This window comes from Zootoca vivipara, chromosome 7 (genome assembly GCF_963506605.1).
Source record: "Zootoca vivipara chromosome 7, rZooViv1.1, whole genome shotgun sequence".
Classification (NCBI taxonomy): Eukaryota; Metazoa; Chordata; class Lepidosauria; order Squamata; family Lacertidae; genus Zootoca; species Zootoca vivipara.
In genome coordinates, this window is record NC_083282.1 from 12,230,242 (window position 1) to 12,257,561 (window position 27,320).

The 27,320-nt window shown below is 43.5% G+C and overlaps 1 protein-coding gene across 2 annotated transcripts in view; it reads right to left on the reverse strand.

Annotated features, from left to right (window-relative positions):
• The window catches only part of BRINP3 (BMP/retinoic acid inducible neural specific 3), a 229,375-nt gene that overhangs the window by 194,150 nt on the left and 7,905 nt on the right, over positions 1-27,320 (reverse strand). The window contains exon 2 of one of the 2 annotated variants that reach the window (XM_035123029.2): positions 3,508-3,793. In XM_035123029.2, the coding sequence (XP_034978920.1) occupies positions 3,508-3,743 (236 nt within the window). In that variant the 5' untranslated portion in view covers positions 3,744-3,793. Of the gene's footprint in view, positions 1-3,507; positions 3,794-27,320 lie in introns of those variants that run through there. The other variant, XM_035123030.2, reaches the window with a different exon arrangement.

The window sequence follows — 27,320 nt, forward strand, 5'->3', positions numbered from 1 at the left end:
TAGGGTGCCAAAATGGAGGGGGCGCTGGCATGATGGGGAGCGCTGCTGGCTTCGCTGGACTCACTCTGCTACGTGGCCGCTGCGCCCCAATGCCACCTACCTGCATCCAGGGCGGGCGGCAGCAGCGGCGCCGGTGCAGCCCAGGTGTGCCCGGAGCGCCAAGGGCAGCAGCGTGTGGAGGACACATGGGGCAAGAGCAGCCCCTTCCTGCTGCACGCGTGCGCCAGAGCTGAGCCTTCGGCTCCATGTGCCGTCGCTGCGCTCTACTTCTCGGGCAGGTGGGAGCAGCTGCTGTTGCACCCGGGGGTCCGTGGCTGAAGCCCGAGGGCGGCCAGAGCAACCCAGCCATCAACGTCACAGGTAAGTGGGAGGGGCGCTGGGAATGGAAGGGGGTGAAGACTGGGCCAGGCCCGCAGGGAGGAGGCAGATGCCGGGGGGCGCCAGAAGGTGATCTCGCCTAGGGTGCAAAAAACCCTAGCACCGGTCCTGTTCTGGAGTATGGGATGTGTTGAAGGAAGAGTAGCAAAAACACAGCTAAGAAGCTCAAATCATATGTATGACGGACACTCTTCTTTGGAAATTAAACCAATGTCCAAACTTTAACATTCAAAAACTTTACTTGCAGAAACTTATAGTTATGGATGAATTAAAACATCAGCTTAATAGGAGTCTCCAAAGTCTGGCTCCCAACAATGGTAACTTAAAGCAGAGAAGAAATATATATTTAAAAAAAACACACACACACACAAAAAAAAACACCGTGGGGAAAGGGGAGAACTGAGCAAATTATAGGAATCAGAAACGAGCAAAACACCCATGCTGATAGGCCTAAAAGTGGGGCAGGGGCAACAGACCCCTAGTGTCCCTATTTTTCAGGGATGTCCCTGATTTACAGAAGCCGCCCCAGTTTCTGATTTGATCCCAGAATGTCCCACTTTTCCTTAGGACGTTCCTATCTTCATCGGAGAAATGTTGGAGGGTATGGGGCAAGTGTAAATAATACATATACAAGGAAAACTAGCCTAGTTGAAGTGGGAGTTAGAACATTCTTGGAGGGGGAAATGGTGAAGTCTTGTGCTATGCCAAACTTTTCACACACTACTTTCCTGGCGATTCAAGTGGGCGCAGTGCATTGAAACAGCATGTGAAGAGAAATAAACATTAAAAGGTGGCAATGTGACATTTTCCCTTCAAAGTTCTTTTTTAAAAAAATCTTCACACTCATTCACTGTGGGGCTCTTCACACAAAGGCTTGCACCTTGGCAACATTTTCCCAGAATCCTCATGTGATCAAATTAAAAGGGAAAAAAAGAACCCGCATCCACCTTGTACCTCTATCTTGTTCCCCCTCTCCATACAGTGTTTAATCAATGTGTATAGGTTTTCCCTAGCTCCACACAAGCTTCCTACAGTACAAATTGCCCCGAAGAGCTTCTGTCCATGTGGCCAGGTGTGCATGTAAACACATCCATGAACTGATTCTCCCTTTGGTTGCAGCTCTCCATTGTTCTGGAGCAGGGGTCAGCAACCTTTTTCAGCAGGGGGCCGGTCCACCATCCCTCAGACCATGTGGTGGTGAACGAATTCCTATGCCCCACAAATAACCCAGAGATACATTTTAAATAAAAGCACACATTCTACTCATATAAAAACACCAGGCAGACCCCACAAATAACCCAGAGATGCATTTTAAATAAAAGGACACATTCTACTCATGTAAAAACACGCTGATTCCTGGACCATCCACGGACTGGATAGAGAAGGCAATTGGGCCGCATCCAGCCCACGGACCTTAGGTTGCCTACCCCTGTTCTGGAGGGTCCTGCAATTTTCAGAGGCAGCTTTTTGTGGGGTATAAGAAACAGCAGTGATATAGACCCTAGAATTCAGAATGCAATGTGTGGCCCTTTCAGTCTTGTTGAACAGTACTGACACCAGAAGCAGCGGGAATCATTCTTGTTGCATTTTGCAATGGATATATATTTCTGTTTCATTGAGCAATATAAAAACAAAGGGGAGTAGAATATGCTTTATTTCCCCCTCCTCTGCCAAAATAAATAAATAGATTTTCGGCATTGACAGCCGGCTTTTAAACCCCGGCTAATAGCAATGGTCTCCTCTGATCCGTTGAGCTCACCAAATACCCCCAATGCATATTTCATCATCACAGTTAATGCGCAGCAGACCTCACGATGCGTTGGGCCTACGTCAACGCAAACTAATGCAAAATTGACCTGCAACACAGTGCCCTCTGGTGCACAGAGAATCGGCACAGGAAAATAAATATTCATGACACAAAACAAACTTCAGACCTTCTCCCAAACCTGTATTTAAGAACCAGCAGCAATTTGCATGGAGGCACAAACAGGATGAAAAGGCAAGAGTTTGCCCCCTTATTATGGACCCAATAGCTGAAAAAGCTGGAATGGCAGCAAAACAATCTGAAGCAAATAAAGGACCACCTGTTCAAATGATTTCACGGCCATAAATTGGTCGAGAGACAGAAATTGCCAATCTGTTTCTTCCATGCTCTACAGTTGCAACTCCTTATTTTGGCTGGCAAAGAGGAGTCTGCCAGGGTCAATAATTAAAGACACAGAGATAGGCGTCCCTCCTACTTGTCATGGTTTTCTCTTTTTAAAGCCAAGATCCTTTCATAGCATCTCTTATTGCTAATGTATATAAGACTTTTATTGCATAAAGCCTGGTTCATTATTTATATTAGTTATTCTCATCAAAACAACACACAGGATGCATCATTAATATTCTCATTTTCTGATGAGACTATGTAATTATAGCAAACACATTAATTCTTGCTGAAGGGCTCTTTTTTCTCTTAGGGCCTCTGCACTTTTATCAGGTGAGTGCATGGCAGACAGATATTCATCAGGTGATGCTATCCGAAAGCAATTCATGTTAGTTAGTTTGTTTGGTTTTCTTATGCAAATATTAGGCATAGAACCTTGGAAGTGAGGGGTGGGGAAATTCAACCTCATTCTCCACCACAGTCCTGACAATACTGCCTCTGTTTACATTTCAAGGGAAGCCCCCATTGGCACCCATATTGCCATGGATTGAACAGGGGGCTGCAATAGAAGACCTTTGGGGTCCCTTCCAACTTTACGTTTCCATGATTCTGGGAAGGCTGTGCATGTAAACACACATACTCTCCCTCTGAACTGTCCCTCATTAATCTCCTGCAATTCAGGAAGAAAATGCAAGCTGAGCTAAAACTAGGAGTTAAAATGGGCTTTTCAACAAAGCTGAAAGATTTCGTCAACAGGTGGTCACCTTCAGGTCTCTCTTTAATCAATCACCTCCTTTCACTTTGAATAGGCAGCACAGCTATTCCCAACATGAATAGGAAACCTTGCTGTATATTTCTGGAATGAAACCCATTGGTTCTCCCCATCTGTGATTTATTTTTCTTAAAGTGCCCCCGTGTGTCATTTCTAAACAGCTCTTGGAAGAGCGCCCTCTGAAATTGCCATCCGTTTTGTTTCATACCTGTAAATCTTGTATCTTGTGCTAAATCCCTGTCGGCTTCTGTCCACAAAATCTGTGTATTCCGGGGAGCGGTGGAAGGGTCCCTTATCTGAAAGGAGCCAGTCGAAGGGGCTTGTGGCATGCTGATCCGAAGCAGCAGCGACCATTAAAACCCAGCAATGAAGACTCAGGGCTATCCACTCCCATAGAGCCATCAGAGAGAACAATTCAGCACCAGCACTGCATCGCCATATCATGCTTCCGCTGGGGACTTAGAGTCTTCATTCTCTTAGCTGTCCCTTAACACCTAGACAAAGACACACAGGAAATGAATTTAGCACACACTGGTCATTCTAGTACAGCCGGCAGAAATTATTACAGTGGTACCTTGGTTCTCAAACTCAATCCGTTCTGGAAGTCCATTTCAAAACCAAAGCATTCCCATAGAAAGTAATGCAAAATGGATTAATACGCTCCAGGCTTTTGTTCTAAGCAAAAATCTGCTCTTATTCCCTTATGGGGTACACAAGAGCCTTATTGGGTTCTCCATCGGTCGGAGAATATATAACAGAGGCCAACCAGAGAAGTTTGAGAAGCAAAGCCTTTATTTGCTGTTGCAACAGGGTCCTTCCCCTCACGCAGGAGAACAAGGAAGGAACCCAGAACAAAAGAGAACCTCCACTTTTATCAGTTTCCCCATCACCAAGAAACGCCCCCAATACATCATTCCTACATCACAGCTATGTAATCAATACCTCACAAAAAAGGAGGGTTCAAGGTAGAAATCTGAGCACTTTTGACACCTCTCCTAGTCCTCCTATCACCCCTCCCAGGTGTGAATTCCTAAGCACAAAGAGAAATTAACATTTTCATAAGAGTTGATCACTGTCTTTTGTTCAGAGGAGTCTTCCATTGTGAATGAGATACCATTGACAGGGAATTATGGCTCCCAAGTTGCTAGTCATGTGGAAATGTGTGCATATGCTGATCCTTAAGCCTTCCTTAAGGCAGGGTTGAGTCCAAGCGGGAGGGGTGCGGGTCTCTGGAGTGGAGCAGAGGTGAAGAAGGTGGTGTTGCGAGGGATTCTGGGTAACTGCAGCTGTCAGGTTCGGTCACCCCTCTCTGTTCATTAGTAATGGTGTTCTGCAACCCCCTTATAATTTTCTATAACACTTTTAAAAACAACTCCTAAAACGGCAATTGAACATGAATTTTACAAGGCATCCCCAAACTGCGGCCCTCCAGATGTTTTGGCCTACAACTCCCATGATCCCTAGCTAAAAAGACCAGTGGTCAGGGATGATGGGAATTGTAGTCCAAAACATCTGGAGGGCTGAAGTTTGGGGATGCTTGATCTAACGGGACGATGGATCCATAAAAGGAAAGCAATAAACAATGTACGGCACTCACACAATCAAGAGCTGAACTGGGTTCCACACAGTCACAAAAACAAAAACAAAAAAGTCACAAAAACAAAAACGCAAAATAAATAGCAAAAACAGACAGTGTAACACTCAAAATGGAAGTGTGGCACTCAAAACGGAGCACGTTCGAGTTCCGAGAAAAGTTTGCAGACCGGAACACTTACTTCCGGGTTTGCAGTGTTTGGGTTCCAAGTTGTTTGAGTGCCAAGACATTTGAGAACCACTGTGTTAGTATTCTCTCCAAGTTAAAGAAACAGCTGGCAAAGGGCTGTGGGGAAAAGAGGAAAGGGTGATTCTCCTCCGTTTCCTATCTTTAACCATCCATCAACCATGAGCATTGAGTGTGCTTATGCTTGCATCCATGTATGTGGCTGGATGCCTGGGTCTGCAAGAATGTGCAGAGTGTATGCATGCTATTTACCTTAAATGTCAAAGACTGTTCAGTTTGAAGCAGATTATTTACCAGTGGGGTAAATCAGGATGCAAGCAGAAGCCGCGTTTGTTTAAACTATTTAGGCAGATGGAGGCTGCCATTCCCAGAATCCTATCCAACCTAATCTTCAATATTTGTACCATGTTTGCAATATGTAGTTTAAGGGAGCAGGTGAGAAGCAGTATGTTAGCAACATATTTGTAATGTGAATTAAAACACCAATTTTTGCAGCACACTGATATGAAATGGCTTTGGAATGTGTTGAGGAGCTATAAAACATCAATAATTTGGGTAGAAAGACGTTTTAAATGATGCTATTAAAAATAAAACCTGACTCCCTTTTTTTAAAGGCCTGGATAATTAAAATGGGAATATAATTTTGGTAGGATTAAGTTTTCAGATTAGGAGTGGGCTCCACTGCCATGAAGCAAAAATGAATACATTAGCAGAGGATGTATTCTTGCTTGCGGTTGCTTATCAGCTCTTCTAAGGAGCCATTACACTGTAACTGAAGGCCAAGTGTTTTACGTCCTTTGGAAGCGTGTAGCTTATACACAGGGTAAGAGTGAACTTCATGTTCATGTACACTTAATTGTTACATATATGAACTATTCAATATGAACAAGGACCTATATGCCTCTAAATGCTTACACCAGGCTTCCTCACAACTCGGCCCTCCAGATGTTTTGAGACTACAATTCCCATCATCCCTGACCACTAGTCCTGCTAGCTAGGGATCATGGGAGTTGAGGAAGCCTGGCTTACACAAACACAGGATTCATCCATCACCCCTTCATGCTGTTGTTTTGTTCTTTCTTTCTGTGTGGCGGATGCTCACACTAGGACTCCATTAGGACCTGGCCTAGATGCTGCTGCAACCGCCATAGAAAATGTAGTTGCATTGGTTCCTGACTAGGTTTTGGGAACTACATTTCCCATGGTACCTGATGTTCTGGAGGCTGGTGCACAGGCTTCAGAAAAGTATCAAAGCTTCAATAGAGTCTCCCTGGGAACCCTTCCTATTATGACCACTCCTGAGAGCTGAGAGAGCTGTGGGGTGGAGAAAAGGAGTAGTCGTGGTAACATTGCAGGCCATTATAAGCCAGACCCAAACTCAGGAGGAATATGATGATGATGATGATGATGATGATGATGATGATGATGATGATGATGTATGTTTCTTCAGCCACTCTGGGCGGCTCCCAACAGAATATTAAAAACAAAATAAAACATCAAACACTAAAAACTTCCCTAAACAGGGCTGCCTTCAGATGTCTTCTAAAAGTCAGATAGTTGGTTATTTCCTTGACATCTGATGGGAGGGTGTGTATGGGTGGGGATGGTGGAGAATTCAAAACGTATGAAGATAGCTTCTGACACACATTTTGTTATGATATTCTTTCCATTTCCAGCCTTTAATAAGCTTTTAAGCAGCAGCCCATTTTTTTTAAAAAAAAAACTGCAATAGAAATAAATGCTAAAAGAGCTTGGACTGAAACAATAGATGGCATGATTCCTTGATATAATGATTTGGAAAATCCTCCTCAATTGTCAAAAAACTATACACAGCTACCTAGTAAAACATGGGATGCTTGCTATTCAGCCTGTTCCATACATGTCCCAAAGCTAACCAGTATATTGGGGCAAACTTGTCAGAGCTGTCAAAGCAATAGATTGCAACATGCCAGATAGGATATTTTGACCCCAAACAAGGAACGGTAATAGATACAGTGTTTGTTTCTGACATGCATTTGAAATAGCAAAACCAAAAGAGATACAAAAAAACCCATACGTTGCAATGTAAATAAGGAGATTTGCAAAGGTTAAGAAAGAATAAGCATTCTGCACTAGTGGAATGCTGTCTAGAATCACCAATGACTATTTAACAGAGGTAGACATTCCTAGCAAGCTTTTTGCCCAAATGTAAAATGGTTCTGTACTTCATACATCACCACCGTATCTAATCCATATCCAATGTGTGCTTGGGATGTAAGCAAAGTGCATGCTCCTATTATTATTATTATTATTATTATTATTATTATTATTATTACAACATAAAATACAAAGCAACAAAAATAGCATAAGTAACAAAGCAACAGAAGTAACATAAATCAACAAAATCAACACAACACAACGCAAATTCAAAATTATACAAAACTATACAAAATTAGAAAGCAAACTAATAAAAGAAAAAAATAAAGGAACAACAAAAGAAAACCACAAACAAACATAAAGCTAAATAAACTTCCCAGTTTTCCATATCAGTTCCCTATTTACAAGTAACATCAACTATGCTTTCCTCTTATATAACCAATTCCTTATTTCATATTTCATTTTTTCCCATACATATACTAGCTCTAATAAATTTGTACGAACTTATTCAAAGCAAATCACCCATCTGGAATCTATTCCTTCATTAAAAAGGTAATCTTTAACGTATTTCCATTCTTTTTCCCATTTTGTTTAGGGACTTTCCTAACTATCATTGTTAATCTTGCCAGGTTCATAAACTCTACCAATTTGATATGCCAATCTTGGATGGTCGGTAACTTGTCTCCTTTCCATTTTTGTGCAAGCAACAATCTGGCCACAGCACATGCATATAATAGGATGTTTCTTCTATCTGTTGGGATGTTGTCCGGGATTAGGCTTAATAATATTATTTCAGGTTTTTTTTTTTTCAAATGTCCATTTTAACATTTTCTTTAGCTTCTCGTAAATTTCTGTCCAAAACTTGCTATCTAATCCATATCCAATGTGTGCTTGGGATGTAAGCAAAGTGCATGCTCCCGATGCATGTTTACTCAGGTGTAAGTCCTTCTTAGGTTCAATGGAACTTAACCTTCTGGTAAGTGAATCTAACCAGGTTAAGAAAATAGTTGTAATTTACCAGAAAATTAAATTTAAAATATGCTTTACAAAAATAGGAAATAGTGGTAGAACAGGTGATGTAGTATTTTCATAGAATTCAATTTAAGATCACAGTGTTGGGCCTTCTTACACTGAAATAAATTGCACTGAATTCAATGAGATTTACCGCTGAATAGACATGCTTCGGGTTGCACACTGCATATTTAAACAAAGTATGTTGGTGTGTGGAGAAGAAAGACTCTATGTATGGTAGTCAAGGTGCTAACATAATACCTTCTGGAAAGCCAATTGCAGTGAGATTTAGGAAATTGCAGGTTATGGATCAGAAACTTTTCATCAAAGCCATTTGATTCCATTTTCTAGAGCAAGGACAGCTAAGTTTTGGCTCTCTGGATTTTGTGGGACTACAATTCCCATCACCCTTGGTCACTGGATGTAAGGCTGATAGCAGCTGGTGTTCAGCTACATCTGGAGGGCAATAGGCTACCAACTCTTGTATAGAGGCATGGTAGAAGCCTGTTCGATATTTTCCACCATCATTTCAGATAATTTTATACTCTTTTTAATGGTTGATTCCGTAGGGTGACGTGACCTTTTCCAGGTGGTGGCATGTTGGAGCCAGATGAAGGAAAGAACTGGCGCCTTAAAGGTGAAGCAATGCTTTAAAATATTGGCCTTAAAACAGGGGTCTCCACCTCAGGCGGCAAACTATTCTGGACTGGCGCTGTCTTTTCTTCACTACCTTTGTCTTTCTCTTCATCTTCCCTTTCAGCTTCTTACACTTCACAATCTCACTCCTTAATACCCCCTTCTTTCTCGACACTTTCCTCTCCACAGGGCACACACCGTGAGTATCAATTACCTAATTAAATCTAAGATTACCATCTATGTTTCCTACCTGCCCCCTAACCTTCTGTACTGCTTGAATTAGATTCTACTTGAGTCACCTTTTCTGTCCATGCATTCAAGTTTTGAAACAAAGCATTTAATTTTGGCCCTTTTTTTTGCAGAACCTTTTTCCTTCGATCCCCCATGTAATCTCTTCAAATCTCACCCCCCCCCTGCAGTTTTACTTCCTGTTTGATTCTCATTCAATTCAATACTATGAGGATCAGTATGGTTGTCTGCCTCCTACAAGTTACCTATGTAGCCAAAAAGAAGCCCCAGATGTGTCTTGGCTTGGTCTAAATCAGGGGTAGGCAACCTAAGACGCCCCCAGACTGAGCTGCCTATTCGGCGAGTCCCCGCGCACTGCACTAAACTGGCGCAGCGCGGTATGGAGACTCACTTCCATGGTGCAGAAAAGCGCGTCTGCGCAGATGCCAGAAATCATGGGTGCACATGCGTGAACCAGCCCGTGCAAACTAAACCTTGCTGACCCCTGGTCTAAATTGTAAGCTTGAATATCAGACCCTCCAAGTGTTCCTATTTTCCAGAGACTTTCCTGATTCAGAAAAAGCTCTCCAGGTTTCTGATTTGATTCTGGAATGTCCTGGTTTCCCTTAGGGCATCCCTATTTTCATTGGGGAAATGATGGTGGGTATGGAGTTATTCGACTCCTGAGCTGTCTGGAGTTTTTATGTATGTTTTTATATAACATATATAAATTTGGAAGCTGTCCAGAGTGGCCGGGGCAGCCCAATAAGATGTGTGGGGTCTAAATAGTAAAATCATCATTATGGAATGGGATGGTTCTATTTTCAATGGATAAATATCGGAGGGTATGGCATATGAAGGCCCAATTTGTTTCAAACCTAGGCACAGCATGAGGTGGTTGGAAGTGCTTTTTTTTAATAATCTAGACAATAGCTTTAATAATGTATTGTGAATAATGCTTTGTTGAAATCTGTTACCTAGTTTCTCAAGAGTTTCCTTTCCCTGTGAAAAGGCTTTGATTTTTTCTGCCTCATTCTCATGGCATTTTAAAATTTCTGTGGGGTTTTGAGCTTACTCATTGGAGAGGGACTAAGGGCAGTGTCTGGTATTCCCCTTCTTTTTCAATAAACATTTCTGAAGCCTCCCTGGCTGCATATGCGTCCACATTTGAAAATATCCTATGGGAGGTGTTTCCTATTTTCCAGGGACAGTCTCAGATTTATAGAAGGCATCCCAGTTTCTGTTTTGATCCCAGAATGTCCTACTTTTCCTTAGGACATCCCCATTTTTGTTGGAGAAATGTTGGAGGGTATGGAGTTATGTGACCCCTGAGCCAAGGAGATAAGTAACTACACAACCTTTAGAAGACAACACTATATAGGGAAGGTTTTCTTAGTGTTTGTTTGATTATGTTTTTATACATGTTGGAAGCCATCCAGAGTGGCTGAGGCAACCCAGTCAGATGGGCGGGGTGTAAATAATAGAATTATTATTATGGAATAGAACGTCCCCATTTTCATTGGAGAAATGTTGAAGGGCATGGTATTAATAAGTCAATCCCCATGCCTTAATTTATTTTTACAGCATGTAAAACTTGTTATAATGGCCTTGATATGTCTGGGGGGGAAATGTTGATTCCGAAATGGAATAGTTTACATGTGTGAATGGAAACTATCAGACAACAATGCGCCAGCTAAGAATGGTGACCCCCCACCTACACCTTTTCCTCCCCATTCTCATTTTTTTAAAAAACGGCAGCCCTTCTGATACTCAGGCTCCCCCAAGTCAGCAATGCTAGAAAGGTGGCTGTAAGAATAAACTCAAGTTAAGAATGCAAGAAGCCATTGTAATGTAGTGGCATTGAGAGGCACAACATTTCCTTGGTATAGTCAAAAAAGGCAGTGGTTAACTTGAAACTGGAACAGCATGCCATTTATTTAATGAAGACTTGCCGTGTGATAGTCTTTTCTCTAGTGAATCTATTGATGAAGAAAAACTTCCCACTAATTTACACCTAAATAGGGCACTACCAATTATAATCATTTCTACCAATCTCCTGCTGGGAACTTTAACTTGACAATGAATGCCGCTTTTATCGACACACATTTCCTACACACACAAAAATATTCAAGATATAGTAGCTTTATGTCTCCTGACTATTGCTCCATTATAGATGAAACAAAACAAAAACCCACTAGAGTTCAATAAATAGGATTATTGCACTTCCTCTGGACAGGATATTCATAATATTAAAAAATCATGGGGATAAAATATAAGTGGATTGACTGCAGGAAACTGATTGACCCAGGCAGGGCTCCATAATACATAATGAACAAGACTCATCATAAAATCTGAATACATTTGTAGTGTTCTGGAAATGCAGCAGGAGGAACAGTTAAGCTTTTCTTGCTGCCTAAGGAGCAAAGAATAACTATTAATAATTTTGCTCAGGCCCTCCAGCTTCAGTGGTTCTCAGAGTTTCTATCTCCAGGGAACATTTTCAGCTTAGGCTCTTCTGCTGAGCCACCTCCAGCACATTTTCATGCCAGTACTGGTTTGCAGGCTGGATCTCACCATTGCTTTGTGTAAAGGAAGAGCATAGCCTAGAACACAACTAATGGCCCCCTGTAACTGCACACTGTAAAATAAGATTTAATAATAATAATAACAGCAACAACAGTTCGAAATCACACCAGTGCAAGTAGATAAACAGGTACCGCTGCAGCAGGAAGGAAAACGGCATTTCCGTGCGCTCTGGTTTCCATCACGGTGTTCCGTTGTGCCCACTGGTGGAGGAAGAGGAGTGCGGGTGGAGTGCACCACCCCCGGCAGCGAGATCCCGCTGGGGTGCCATCGCGGCTGCCCCCCTCCTGCACTGAGTGCCACACACCCCAGGACGCACACCCCGCCCCTGCGGGCAGTGCGCCACCCCCACCCCGTCTGCCCTCCGTAGCGGCGCCACTGGTTGCGCCAGAAGCGGCTTAGTCCTGCTGGCCACATCACCTGGAAAGCTGTCTGTGGACAAATGCCGGCTCCCTTGGCCTGAAAGCGAGAAGAGCACCCCAATCTCATAGTAGCCTTTGACTGGACTTAACCGTCTAGGGGTCCTTTACGTTTTTACCTAGTATTTGTTTTATTTATTATCTGCCCTTCACCCTTGTCAGCCATTAGGAACCCCTGATAAGCTTTTAAATCTAAGAAAACACAGGGTTCCCTGGAACACAGGTAGGGTTGCAATATTACAAAAAGTAAAACTAGGACGCCCCAAAACAAATGTGTGTGTGTGTGTGTGTGTGTGTGTGTGTGTGTCTCACACACAAAATGCCGCCAAGACCACATTTTTTTTACTTATTGGGGGGGGGGGGAATCTGGACATATGGCAGCCCTAACATATGTTTAATTCATTTGAATTGCACTGGTTTTTCTTTATCATACAACCTAACATTCTGGAAAGTTTGACTCCGGTACCCATAAGGAAATGTCGCAAAGGACTATGGGAGAATTGCAAACGCAGCACCACAGCAGTCAGCTGAGGAAAAAATAAACACCTTAAATGTGTTTTTTTTAAATGTATCGTGGCAAAGCATTTGCTGTTCTTGCCGGCCTGCTTCGCCTTTCATTCATTTGTGGTCTGCAGAGGAATGTTATGTGTATCGCCAACACCTGCCTTCGCCTAACCTGGTGCCCTCCTGGTGTTTGGACTGCAACCCCCATCAGTTCCAGCAAAGACATGGCGGCTGGGGCTGAGGGAAGTTGCAGTCCAATGCTTCTGGTTGGCATCAGACTGATGATGGCCAATGTACGTTTTATTGGACATTTCCCACTGTAAAGGGGGGGGGGAATCACCTATATAAAACCAGTCAGACAAAGCCTGCATGTGTCAGATGAAGTAGACCCTACAACTATAGATGTGTTGGTCTTTTAAGCTGCCACAGGACTTTTTGGCTTTTCTGACACACTGAAAGTACAGTGGTACTTCGGGTTACAAACACCTCGGGTTACAAACACTTTGGGTTACAGCAGGGTCCCCCAAACTAAGGCCCGGGGGCCGGATGCGGCCCAATTGCCTTCTCAATCCGGCCCGCTGACGGTCCAGGAATCAGCATGTTTTTACATGAGTAGAATGTGTCCTTTTATTTAAAATGCATCTCTGGGTTATTTTGTGGGGCATAGGAATTCGTTCATATTTTTTTCCAAAATATAGTCCGGCCCCCCACAAGGTCTGAGGGACAGTGGACCAGCCCCCTGTGGAAAAAGTTTGCTGACCCCTGGACAGACTCTGCTAACCTGAAAGTAGTTCCTTGGGTTAAGAACTTTACCTCAGGGTAAAATAAAAAAATTCCTTCAGTAGCACCTTAAAGACCAACTAAGTTTTTATTTTGGTATGAGCTTTCGTGTGCATGCACACTTCTGAAGAAGCGTGCATGCACACGAAAGCTCATACCAAAATAAAAACTTAGTTGGTCTTTAAGGTGCTACTGAAGGATTTTTTTTATTTTACTTCGACCCAGACCAACACGGCTACCTACCTGTTTACCTCAGGGTGAGAACAGAAATTGTGTGACAGCGACACGGCGGAAGCGGGAAGCCCCATTAGTTAAAGTGGTACCTCAGATTAAGAATGGTTTCAGGTTAAGAACGGACCTCCAGAACAAATTAAGTTCGTAACCAGAGGTACCACTGTATAGGGACTCGATTGTAGCCAAAATTAGACTGATGTGGACCTTATAGACCTGGTTCTGGCAACTGCTTGATTCAAGAAAGTAGTTGTTTACAGCCTCTTGAAATTAAGCCTGGAAAATTGCAAAAATTCTCTACATGTTCCTTTTGATTATTGGGTTGCCCTTATAACTTGGAAGGTAAAGCTTTCTCTTTTTTCACAATCCACATAATTAAGATACATCCCAAAGAGGTAATATCTTCCATAGGAGCCACGCTTTTGATAATAGGAAAATCTAGATGCATTACATACCGGCAGAGCATTGAAACCTGAAATTTTATGGTTGCATTCACTGGGAAATGTGCCTCAGACATGAAACACTGAACTTTTTAAATTAACTTTTCATGAAAAGATCATGTCACTTTCTAAATTACAAGAGTGCAGTAATAGGCAGAGTTTACTCTTCTGTGCGCTTATTGACTCAGAATGTTCCAGGCCATTAAATTATAATGATGACTAATGGGTCTCTCCTGTTTTAGTTCAAATCCATAGAGTTAACACAAGAAAATTGATTAGTGCGGGTATACAGCATTTTCTCATATCTTTCTTTCCTGGACCTTGAAATGAGTGGTGTCAAATAATGCAGGCTTGGCTGTAAACCTGGTAGAATCTAGTACTATATGGTGCATAATAAATCAAATATCTGGATGGCTTTTGTCCAAATAAGTAGATAATTGAGTAGAAAAACAATATGGCATAAATTAAAAAGGTGGTATCGTATGTAAAATGATTAATTATAAAAGAATGTGGTGCAGGGCTCTTTGGACTTAGTGTTAATGGTCATTCAAATGCTATTGAAAACACTCTCCTTTATAAAAAAGAAATCAGGACATCAACTTGATTATAATTTCCCTCAACACATGTTTGAGTTTAAATCCATATTACCTAAATCTACAATTTTCCAAGTCCTATTTGCTGTGCAAGTCTACTAAAAAATAAAAGTTATAGCTAACCAAGCCATACTCAGAGTAGGCCCACTAAACATTAATGAATTTAGCCTAGAAATTTCCTTTGTGATCTTCTCTGTGCAATGATAAAAACCACATATGAGTTGGATCAGTGCTTTTTTCTGGGGGGATGCAGGGGGACACATACCCCTAAACATTTTGTGAATCTTTGTACTTTTGCCCATTTACTGTATTTATTTTTTCTGATTTGAACTATAAAACACTGATTTTCCCGAGTCTAAATGAAATTACCCCTAAACATTTTTTTATTAAAAAAAATGAGTTGGGTCATACTCAGAGTTGCAAAAATCCTACCAGAAGAATAAAGGTTCTTGCCTATGCTCATATATAAAACTATCCACACATCAAAATATGACTCCATGAGTATCAAAATGTTGACAGATTTGCTCCATTCATTCCCTGCTTATGGGTTGCTTTCAAGCATCTAGCTCCTGGGTAGGCAAAATAAGGCCCGGGGGCTGGATCCGGCCCAATTGCCTTATAAATCCGGCCCGCGGATGGTCCGGGAATCAGCATGTTTTTACATGAGTAGAATGTGTCCTTTTATTTAAAATGTATCTCTGGGTTATTTGTGGGGCATAGGAATTCATTCATTTTTTTCTTCAAAATATAGTCTGGCCCCTCATAAGGTCTGAGGGACGGTGGACTGGCCCCCGGCTGAAAAAGTTTGTTGATCCCTGCTGCTTGGCCGTTTCTAGAACCAGGTTCCTAAACTAGATTGATATTTTTGCTTCCTTTAGAATTTCTCAGAATCTTCCCCTTTTCAGCCATCTTCCAAATCACCTCTAAAGGCATTTATTATGGAAATCCTTAAGCATTCTGTCACACCCTCCGCTGCCCTTATTTCCCAGGGAAAGTCCCAGACTTACAGAAGCCATCCCGGTTTCTGATTTGATCCTGCAACATCCTGCTTTTCCTTAGGTCAGGATGTCCCTACTTTCATGAGAGAAAAGTTGGAGGGTATGGGGTTATGTGACTCCCAAACCAAGGAGATTAAGTAACTATACAACTTTTAGAAGACATCTGTATAGGGAAGTTCTAAAAATATTAAATGTTTTATTATGTTTTTATATATGTTGGAAGCTGCCCAGAGTGGCTGGGACAACCACCCCTGGGTGGAGTAAGTAATAAAATTATTGTTGCTATAGAATAGGATGTCCCTATTTTCACCTAAGAAATGTTGGAGGGCATGTTCTATGTTTCTTTTTTTTCTTTTTTTAAAATGTATTATTTGAATTTTTTATAGCGAACAACAAAAACATACAGACTACAAAAAACCACTACAAAAACTACAAAATACAAAAATACAAAAAACATACAAAACAAAAACTCCAATTTATAAACCTTGTTTCTAATCTAGTGACTTCCTCATTCCTCCTCTTTCTGCGCTCCATTGTAGATCGTCCTTAGTAATTTCTAAATCTTATGCAAACTCTAAATTTTACTTAATACTAACTTATTTCTATACCTTTTATATCTTCATATTTAACATTCCGACAATTTCCTTTCTTTTTACTCAATTATCTAACTCTATCAATACTTATTTCTCACCATTATATTAACTACAACCTCTTTGTATCTCCCTCACTTCCATAAATTCCAATCTATTATACACTTATTCTTCAAATAAACTTTAAATTCCTTCCAATCATCTTCCACTGCTTCTTCACTCCGATCTCGAAGTCTCCTGGTCAACTCAAACAGTTCCCTATATTCTATCAACTTCTTCTGCCATTCATTCATTATTGGTATACTTCACATTGCTTAATCTTTAACTCATTAATAATAATAATAATAATAATAATAATAATAATAATAATAATAATTTATTATTTATACCCCGCCCATCTGGCCGGGTTCCCCCAGCCACTCTGGGCGGCTTCCAACAAAACATTAAAATACAGAAATCCATCAAACATTAAAAGCTTCCCTAAACAGGGCTGCCTTAAGATGCCTTCTAAAGGTCTGGTAATTGTTATTCTCTTTGACCTCTGGTGGGAGGGCATTCCACAGGGTGGGTGCCACTACCGAAAAGGCCCTCTGCCTGGTTCCCTGTAACTTGGCTTCTCATAGCGAGGGAACCGCCAGAAGGCCCTACTTTCTACTTAGCCTCTAATTTTTGGAGGGCATGTTCTATGTTTCTGTGCCCCTCCCCTTAAATAAAACCAAGGTTCTTATTGCCAAGCAGCTTCTCGGGAATTAATTTATTAATGTCAGCAACATGCTTTCCATTTGTGGGTTTAGTGAAGCTTGTAAAATGTTGTTTTTATCGGGTTCCAGGGGTAGAAGATGACTTTCCTCCTCCTTTTTCTTTCTTTAAAAAAATCTGCCTCTGGTGATTGAGAGGCAAACCCAGGGGGATAAATCTTCTCAGCTTTGGATAAAAGAGAGGTTTGCTAAAGTGTGAGCAATGTTCCCGAAGTAATGAAGAGTGAAAATAATGGCATTGGAGGCCTTCTCTTGCTATAGGAAGGAAGCCAAGTCAGCCACACACTCTTATCAAGTGTAACAAGATTAGTTTTTGCAGAGCAGTTGTTAAAATCCCTAGAAGCCCATACTGTACTAACATCCTTCAGCAAGACCAGTGCCACCGATTTTTTCTCATGGATGAACATAACAAATCCTTATTTACAGCTTACCTGCTCTTGTGAAAACTTGTCTCTCGCCCCTTGCTAATAAGCCCCTGTCTGTTTCAAAGTTTTGTCACACAATTTGGAGGGCTGTGTGTGTTGCAATAGACAGCCAAAGCTGGCCTTGGGTTGGGGAAGGGGCAAAAATTTGATTCAGCTCTCATTTGAAATCTACCTAATTCACACTGTCCGACACAATATGAGAACCAAAACAGAGTCACTCTTTGAAATGTGTACTTCTCAAAATTTTGCAATGCAATTATCCAGCCAAATTATGTGTCTAAAATGCATCTGATGGGGTAAGGTGTGCATAAACATGTATGTATTTGTGAAACTAGAATTACAAAATGCATTACATTAGGAAAAATGGCTTTGCAAAAATTTGTATATTAGGGGAAATTGCATGCAAACAGCTATAGATTTGGAGAAATTTGCACTGAAATGCTGATGAATTTCCATGATTACGTGGGGAGAACTGAACTTAAGGTTGGAAAAAATATGAAAAACAGAGAAAACAGAGTTGACAGAATCACCCGTCTCTAGCCTTGGGCTTCCAGAAAGAATAGACCTCAATTCTTATGAATGAATATAAATTGTTTTTAGCATAAATTATAATTGAGACTTAAATACACCTTAACAGTAACAACAACAGGGGGTTCTCTTTTCCTGCTTATGGAAGTCAGATAGCCCACCCTACAATTAACTTTTCACTCAGCACAGTAGAGCCAAGTACACTTTGCTGCAGAATGGAACTGTCCTGACAAGTTTTCCTATGCATCAAGTTGTTGTTGAGTTGTTGTTTTGCATCCTTAGAAATTTCTTAGATGTTCTGCCAAGAGCAGGAACCTCCCAAAATTGCCTTGAAATGGGCTTTAGACAAAACGTAGGGGCGACTAGGCTGCAATCCTGAGCACATTTGCTTTTTGTTTCTTTTTATTTCTTGTTAAAATCATACCCTAGTCTTCCCCCCAAAGAAGGCCTGGGCAGCAAACGACAAGTAACAAAACAACGGAAACATCTTTAAAATGAGACATTAAAAAAAAAAAAAAATTCCACGACAGGTGCAGATTGGGAAAGATCTCAACTTAAATGACTTGCTGAAATAGGGGGGGGGGTCTTCAATAGGCACCAGAGAGACAACAGTGGTGGCACCTATGTAAAATTCAAGGGGAGTGAATTCCAAAGGGTAAAGGTAAAGGTAAAGGTAAAGGGACCCCTGACCATTAGGTCCAGTTGCGCGCTCATCTCGCATTATTGGCTGAGGGAGCCGGCGTATAGCTTCCAGGTCATGGGGCCAGCAAGACAAAGCCACTTCTGGCAAACCAGAGCAGCACATGGAAACGCCGTTTACCTTCCCGCTGTAGCGGTTCCTATTTATCTACTTGCATTTTGACGTGCTTCGAACTGCTAGTTTGGCAGGAGCTGGGACCAAGCAACGGGAGCTCACCCCGTCACAGAGATTCGAACCGCCGACCTTCTGATCAGCAAGCCCTAGGCTCAGTGGTTTAACCACAGCGCCACCACAACACTAAAGGCCCGATTCCTCTGTTGTGTGGAATAGACCTCCTGATAAGACGGTATCATCAGAAGGCTCTCCCCTTCAGAATGCAGTGATTGCAAAATGGGTGATATGATATTTTATTCTACTCCTGAGGTGTATATGGCTTTATACACCTCGAACTTAGCCCAATAGCTAACTGGTAACCAGTTATTTGGGAATTAGCAACATAGAGTGGCTCTAACTAATGAGTAAATATGCATAGGGTTGCACCAGGGCAAGATATTTTGGCACCTGAGGTGAACCACAAAATGGCACCCATCAGAAACAAGGGGAAATAAAGCTCTATATTGGGATCTGCTGCCCCTGTGGATCTTGCCACCTGAGGTGGTTCCCTCACTTTGCCTCATGGGTGGGCTGGCCCTGGGTTGCACTAACACACAATATCACTAGTAATACCGTGTTTCTCTGAAAATAAGCCATACCCCAAAAATAAGCGATACCCCAAAAATAAGCCATAGTGATAGGCAGTTTAACCTTGTAGGTTAAACTGTACCATACTTAATTAAAAAAATAATACATCCACTGAAAATAAGCCACCGTGTTTTGTTTTGTTTTGAGGAAAAATAAATATAAGACGGTGTCTTATTTTTTGAGAAACACGGTATCAAAACTCTGTTTGCTTCCTTCAAACTTCCTAATAATCGTCCTCAGAGCAGGAATCTGCAAAATCACGTAAGAAATGCTGCTTTAAGCGATCTTCACTTGCACAGGATCTGAGGATGGCTACTAGTTTAAATTGCATTTTAAAAAAAAACTTGAGACAAATTCATAGAAGAAGAACACGGTTCGCCATGATAGGGATGTCAGTCAATCGAAGACATATTAGCCATGAGCACTTCCATATTCAAAGGAAACACAGTCCTGGATACCACATGTTATGGACAAAAATCAGAGAAAGAATGTTGTCATTATGGGACATTATTAAAGTCAAACCAACACTTCATGCTTTGCCCAGTGGGCATATGAAGGGGCTAAGGCTCACAGAACTTTCTTGTAAAATTTGATGGAGAGGACTCTGAGATCACTACCTTTGTCTATCTTGACAGGAAGCTGTAACACTACATCCTTCTTTCCTTCCTGCCTGGACAACCTTGTCTTTCTCCACAATGTCCAAGATGCCCACACATACAGAGCTCAGACACCGTTCTTGAAACAACATTTTGTATGTTTGTAACTTAAAGGTACAGGTAAAGGTGCACTTGACCGTTAGGTACAGCCACGGACGACTCTGGGGTTGCACACTCATCTCACTCTGTAGGCCAAGGGAGCTGGCGTTTGATCGCAGACAGCTTTTCCGGGTCATTTGGCTAGCATGACTAAGCAAGCTTCTGGCAAAACCAGAGCAGCGCATGGAAATGTTGTTTACCTTCCCGCCAGAGCTGTACCTATTTATCTACTTGCACTTTGACGTGTTTCGGAACTGCTAGGTGGGCAGGAGCTGGGACTGAACAACGGGAGCTCAGCCCGTCGCGGGGATTCGAACCGCTGGCCTTCTGATCGGCAAGCCCTAGGTTTAGATCACAGCGCCACCCACGTCCCTTACTTTTGTAACTTACATAGTAGTTATAAACCTGTCTTTCAATTTGCTCCTGTAACTGATGCTTCAAGACCATGATTATGTGAGTAAATTCTACTTTTATTACTTCACAAAACAACGTGTGTATGATTGTTGTTTTTCAGGGGGTAATACCAGGAAAATCCAATCTGCTTAAAAGCATCCTGGGTTATTGTTTCTAGAAGGTTAAATCAACCTTGCATTAGCTTCCAAATTTAAGCTGCAAGGGATGGTACCATTAAAGCTATGGCATGCAACTGCACTTCTTTTGGTTCTCTGGGTTTATTCATTCATAAGGAATATACACTCATTGAATGCTTGTTATATTACAGTCACTTGAGTGACTGAGAAGACCGAGGTTATACTCTTGCTTCATGAGCAATTTTGCATGAATCCCAGTTGTCCTTATCTCTTAAAGGTTAACCTGTATCCCACAAATTGCAATCTCAAACACATTTGCCTTAAGTGAAATCAATGGTATACAAATGAATGACGTCCCCTGGAGTTATAACTCACTGGTTACTTACACTTTTGCCTGTCAAAAACTCATCTGAGGAGCCTACATTTTAGTCAGATCTGTGGCTAGTTTCAGGGTATTGTTATGAGAATTATAAGGTCTAAGATATAAAATAAATGTTCATAAGTGTACCAGGTGAACAAAAATGTAAATATATAAACCCCATGTCTGAAACAGTACAGGAAAACAGTCCTGAAACCATTTTGACTCTCCCAAATTGACCTCAAATGTTTCTCTGCGAGGAAGGAAATGGGAAAACCTCCCCACTGTCTCTTTGCTCACAAATCCTGTCTTAAGGGCGTATCTGTGTGTGCATAGGGTGAGCCTGTGACCTGGATCCAGGAACTGAGTATTTAACCATCACAAAAGAATGGCCAGAATGCCCAGCTAAAAGCAATCAGTGACCATTATCAAGTATCCTGGCAGACAGGTTTTCCGCTGTAGACTGCCCCTTCAGTGATGTATGTATGATGTATTGGGGGTTGGGCTTGAGCTACAGGGTGGCAATTTCAAAAGTCTATATAAGAGCTTGCACACCAATGTTCTGGGTTCCTCCTCCCTCCTGCGTGTGGGGGGTGAGCACCCTGTTGCAACAGTCTAATAAAGATCAGGCTTACCAGCTGCTTTGCTTCTCAATATTCTCTGGTTGGCCTCTGTTATTTTTTCCTACTGATAGAGAACCTACATAAGGATTCTATACGGGCTCTTGGGTACCCCGTTAGGGAAAAGGAGCAGTTCTTTTTCTTACAACAGTATGAAAAATAATGAAAAATTATAGCCCTAGCATTCAACCAGTGCAGCTTGCTTCTAGTACCCATCGACAGGCTGCTCAAATCTTCCCCTTGCCTCATAAAATGGAAACAATGCTCATTTAACCATTTTCCAAAGCCATGCAGGCATACAAATGAAAGGGATGCATCTTAGTTGCCACTATTCTGGGATAGTAGGCCAGATCTTACCCCACCCCAAGCTGTGCTGTCTGGCCCCTGGAAGTCCTTCCAAAATTCAGTCACAGTACAATAAAATGTTTGGTGATGGTATCGATCTTCCCAAGCTGTTAGAGAGATAGGCATAAGGAAAGATTGATAGATAGCATTTGTAACCCTTTAAGGTCACTTGCATCTTTTTCGGATTTCGGATGTAATATTCATATAGTACAGTGATGGCCCAGTAGTGATGTATGGAAGTGAGAGCTGGACCACAAAGAAGGCTGATCGCCGAAGAATTGATGCTTTTGAATTATGGTGCTGGGGGAGACTCTTGAGAGTCCCATGGACTGCAAGAAGATCAAACCTATCCATTCTTAAGGAAATCAGCCCTGAGTGCTCCCTGGAAGGACAGATCGTGAAGCTGAGGCTCCAATACTTTGGCCACCTCATGAGAAGACAAGAATCCTTGGAAAAGACCCTGATGTTGGGATAGATTGAGGGCACAAGGAGAAGGGGACGACAGAGGACGAGATGGTTGGACAGTGTTCTTGAAGGTACGAACATGAGTTTGACCAAACTGCGGGAGGCAGTGGAAGACAGGAGTGCCTGGCGTGCTCTGGTCCATGGTGTCACGAAGAGTCGTACACAACTAAACGACTAAACAACAACAACACAGTGATGGCAAACCTTTTATAGACCGAGTGGGCCCAAACTGCAACCCCAAACCCACTTACTTATCGCAAAGTGCCAACACGGCAATTTAACCTGAAAACTGAGGTTTTAGTTTATAAAAAAACAACTCATACATTAACATATTTTGTCTTAAACGAAAAACACAATAACAGAGCTTTCAATTATACAAACAACTTGTAAAAGTTTACATTAAGATGATCCAAACTAAGTAAGGAAAGCAATCCCAAGTGCCTTCATTGACTTAAAATTATTTGGCAGAGAATTCCACACTTTAAAGATTGCCCGCTTTTAAGCACCAGCCTGAGCAAGCAAGCATTTTCGGCGTGGCCCTCTGAACGCATGCCAAGGGCCCCCCCGATCGCATCACCATTTCCTGAAAGTGTCCCGGGGGCTGCCCCACATACTAGCCCCGCTCCCTTGCCCAGCCCTAAACGGCCCCTACACAGGGTGTCCAGTGGGGCCGGAGGGTGTGTAAAGCCTCAACCTCGCAGCAGCAGGAGGTTGAGAACTCTTGGCAGCCCACTAATGCAGCAGCACGCCTCTGAGTGCGTGCAAAGCGTTTTGCCCTCCCCACCCACAGCAGAGGCTCCCCGAGGGAAAACACGCACCCTGGGGGTTGTGGCTCCATTTCATCCCTTGACGCCCCATCCGAGGCGCTTCTACTCGGACACAAATCCCAGGATCCACGCCCAGCTTCTGAAAACAACATGAGTGCCTGCTTGGGGATAGTGTCACGTATCCGAATGGGACCAATGCCCTTCCCTTTGCGCCTCCCTGACCACGAGGCCGCCTTCTCGGTCTGGGCATCCCACACTAAGCAGCTGAGCAAAAGGATCCCTAAAGGCGCTGCAGCAAATGGGCCAGTTTGCGGATTTTGGTTCTTTACTGTCCTGCTTATGCAGCATCCGAAACTGAGGGCACACCACAACCATTGCCAGTGCTATATCACAACCCGCTCACGCAAAATACAAATTGCCACAATATGCCCCGGAAGCCTCCATGCAATTGGGGGCAATGAACTTGGGCCAAAGAATAGCTGCGACCCCCGTTTTGGAGAGAATTGGTGGCCTGACATTCTGCTCCTGCTGTGCTGTTTCCTGCGCCAACCCGCCACGGAAATGGCGCTCCGGCTGCCCAAGTTGAGCTGAGGACTCGACGCACTGCCCTCGCCTTCTGCAGGCTCTGTGCTGGGACAACGGCATGCGTGCCCACAGAGAGGGCTCTGAGTGTCCACTCTGGCATGCGTGCCATAAGTTCGCCACCACTGATATAGTACATAGAGTTGCCAGGTCAAGAACATCCCAGACCCTGAGATTTCAGGGCCCAAACCTGTGATATAGGGGCAGGTCCTGGTGATGTTCTTAAGTAAGCATTAACCACAGTATAACACAGGCTTCCCCAAACTTCGGCCCTCCAGATGTTTTGGACTACAATTCCCATCTTCCCCGACCACTGGTCCTGTTAGCTAGGGATTATGGGAGTTGTAGGCCAAAACATCTGGAGGGCCGCAGTTTGGGGATGCCTGGTATAACACCTGAAAAGATAGGGCAGAGGACCTTGCAACTTATGTTTATTGTGAACTGCTCAAGTTGATGGTGCAAATGCCAGGCAGTATTGTATTCATTTAATTTCCTTCTCACCTCACTATCTAATATATACCACCAACGCTTAGGCCATTATGCAATTTGTTTATATTTAAGGTGCCACAAGACTTTCTTTTTTGTTCAGAAAAGAAAAGAAAAGAAAAGGCAAGACATTTAAGAGTTACTAGGAAAACATCACATTAACATCAACATGAGGTCTATTCTGCTCTGGTCAGCCCTCACCTGGAGTACTGTGTCCAGTTCTGGGCACCACAGTTCAAGAAGGATACTGACAAGCTGGAACGTGTCCAGAAGAGGGCAACCAAAATGGTCAAAGGCCTGGAAATGATGCCTTATGAGGAACGGCTTAGGGAGCTGGGTATGTTTAGCCTGGAGAAGAGAAGGTTAAGGGGTGATATGATAGCCATGTTCAAATATATAAAAGGATGTCATACAGAGGAGGGAGAAAGGTTGTTTTCTGCTGCTCCAGAGAAGGGGACACGGAGCAATGGATTCAAACTACAAGAAAGAAGATCCCACCTAAACATTAGGAAGAACTTCCTGACAGTAAGAGCTGTTCGGCAGTGGAATTTGCTGCCAAGGAGTGTGGTTGAGTCTCCTTCTTTGGAGGTCTTTAAGCGGAGGCTTGACAGGCATATGTCAAGAATGCTTTGATGGTGTTTCCTGCTTGGAAGGGGTTGGACTGGATGGCCCTTGTGGTCTCTTCCAACTCTGATTCTATGATTCTATGAACATAGATAAATATTTGCATTGCAACTAGGAAACCCATGTAATAGTCACCACATCCAAATGCACCCTTAATTAGAATCAGTCCCATCAGGGCCGGCTCTTCATAGACCCCCGGTGGCGCAGTGCACCATGGCGGGGGGCTGGTAAGCTGGGCGCCGGCCCGGAAAGGAGGGCGCTGCGCGACGAAGCCGCACGGAAACCAATTGCGCCCTGCGAGGGCGGGGCGGGCAGCGGAGCGATCTCCGCCCCTCAGCACCAGGGCGCGCGATCTGCTCAAGACGGCCCTGAGTCCCATCTAGCTCTTCCTCCACATCACTGTGTCTTCAGACCAAAAACTGAAAATATGGGGACTATTAGGCAAACAAGCACATCTCTACTTCTCAGGATATTCTGCCCTGGCAGAGGCAGGAATGCTTATACTCAGTAAGAGGCATTAATTAACCCAGCTACTGATCCATTTCTACAAGAATGTTAGCATTATTTAGCAAGACTCTCTCTGTGTGTGTATATAAACCAAAAAATGGTAATTACTGCAGTCAATGGCTATACCACTGGTGCTTGATTTGAATGTTACAAACTTTCACCCTAATATAAGTTAAATCACTGTAGTTTCTGGCTGTGTGTGTGTGTGTGTGTGTGTGTGTGTGTGTGTGTGTGTGTCTTTTTGGAATTGAACAATATACCCTGTGGGAAATCATTATTCCATGTTTTGACCATTGTAACCTTGGACACGACTAAACGACTAAAAAACAACAAAACCTTGGTTGTATAGACATGGCCTATGAATTCCTCCTCCCCCAATGGGTGAGTGATGCTGAATAACAAGTGATGATGCTGTATGACCCACTGTGTCAGAAACACAACTGGGGTGGGAAGGGTAATGAAGTAGCATGAAGACTCCCTCCACCCCCAGTCCTAAAATAAGGTAGGCTCCAAATTTGTGTGCATTTACTCATTTTAGATGAACGGAAAATTGAAGGAACTGATTCCTTGCAATATGTGCATGTGTATTTCTATTGGGGTGTGTGTGTGTGTGTGCATTTTGATAATGGTTTCCTCTAGGATTGAACCAACATACCATTGCTTCTGAAGATGAGTGCATTTGTACACACATGCATTCTGCACACACACTAGCCAAAGCCCTAGATATAACAACAACAACAACAACAATTTATTATTTATACCCCGCCCATCTGGCGGGGTTTCCCGGCCACTCTGGGCGGCTTCGAACAGAAATATTAGAATACACCAATTTCTTTAAGATTAAAAGATTCCCTAAACAGGGCTGCCTTCAGATGTCCTCTAAAAGTCTGGTAGTTGTTTTTCTCTTTGACATCTGGTGGGAGGGCGTTCCACAGGGTGGGTGCCACTACCGAGAAGGCCCTCTGCCTGGTTCCCTGTAACTTGGCTTCTCGCAGTGAGGGAACCGCCAGAAGGCCCTCGGAGCTGGACCTCAGTGTCTGGGCAGAGCGATGGAGGTGGATACGCTCCTTCAGGTATACTGGACCGAAGCCGTTTAGGGCTTTAAAGGTCAGCACCAACACTTTGAATTGTGCTCGGAAACGTTACTTAAATCAGGCATCCCCAACATGCAGCCCTCCAGATGTTTTGGCCTACAACTCCCATGATCCCTAGCTAACAAGAGCAGTGGCCAGCATGGGCGTACCCAGGATCAAAACTAGGGGGGGCAAGGGGAGGGGCCAAGGCACGGAAGGGGAGGGGCCACAAAGTGGGCGGGAACGGCGAACTCGCGCTCCGCCGGGCTGTGCCCCTCCCTAGAAGCAGGGCTGGTGGGCAGAGGCGGAGCCCAGCCCAGCGGAGCACGAGTTCAGCGTTCCCACCCGCCGTGCCGCGCTCTCTGGTTCCCCGCCGCGCTTGGCCTTGCCAGAGGGCGCGACGGGGAGCTGGAGGGAGGGCGCAGCGCGGTGGGCGGGAATGGCGAACTCGCGCTCCGCCGGGCTGTGCCCCTCCCTAGAAGCAGGGCTGGTGGGCGGAGGCGGAGCCCAGCCCAGCAGAGCGCGAGTTCGGCGTTCCCGCCCACCGCGCCGCGCTCCCTGGTTCCCCACCGCGCTTGGCCTTGCCTAAGGGCGCGCTGGGGAGCTGGAGGGAGGGTGCGGCGTGGCGCGGCGGGAATGGCGAACTCGCGCTCCGCCGGGCTGTGCTCCGCCTCTGCCCACCAGCCCTGCTTCTAGAGTAGGGCAGCTGCCCTAACTTGCCCCGTGGTGGGTACGCCCTTGGTGGCCAGGGATGATGGGAATTATAGTCCAAAACATCTGGAGGGCCGAAGGTTGAGGATGCCTAACCTAAATGCTTGACATATAGAG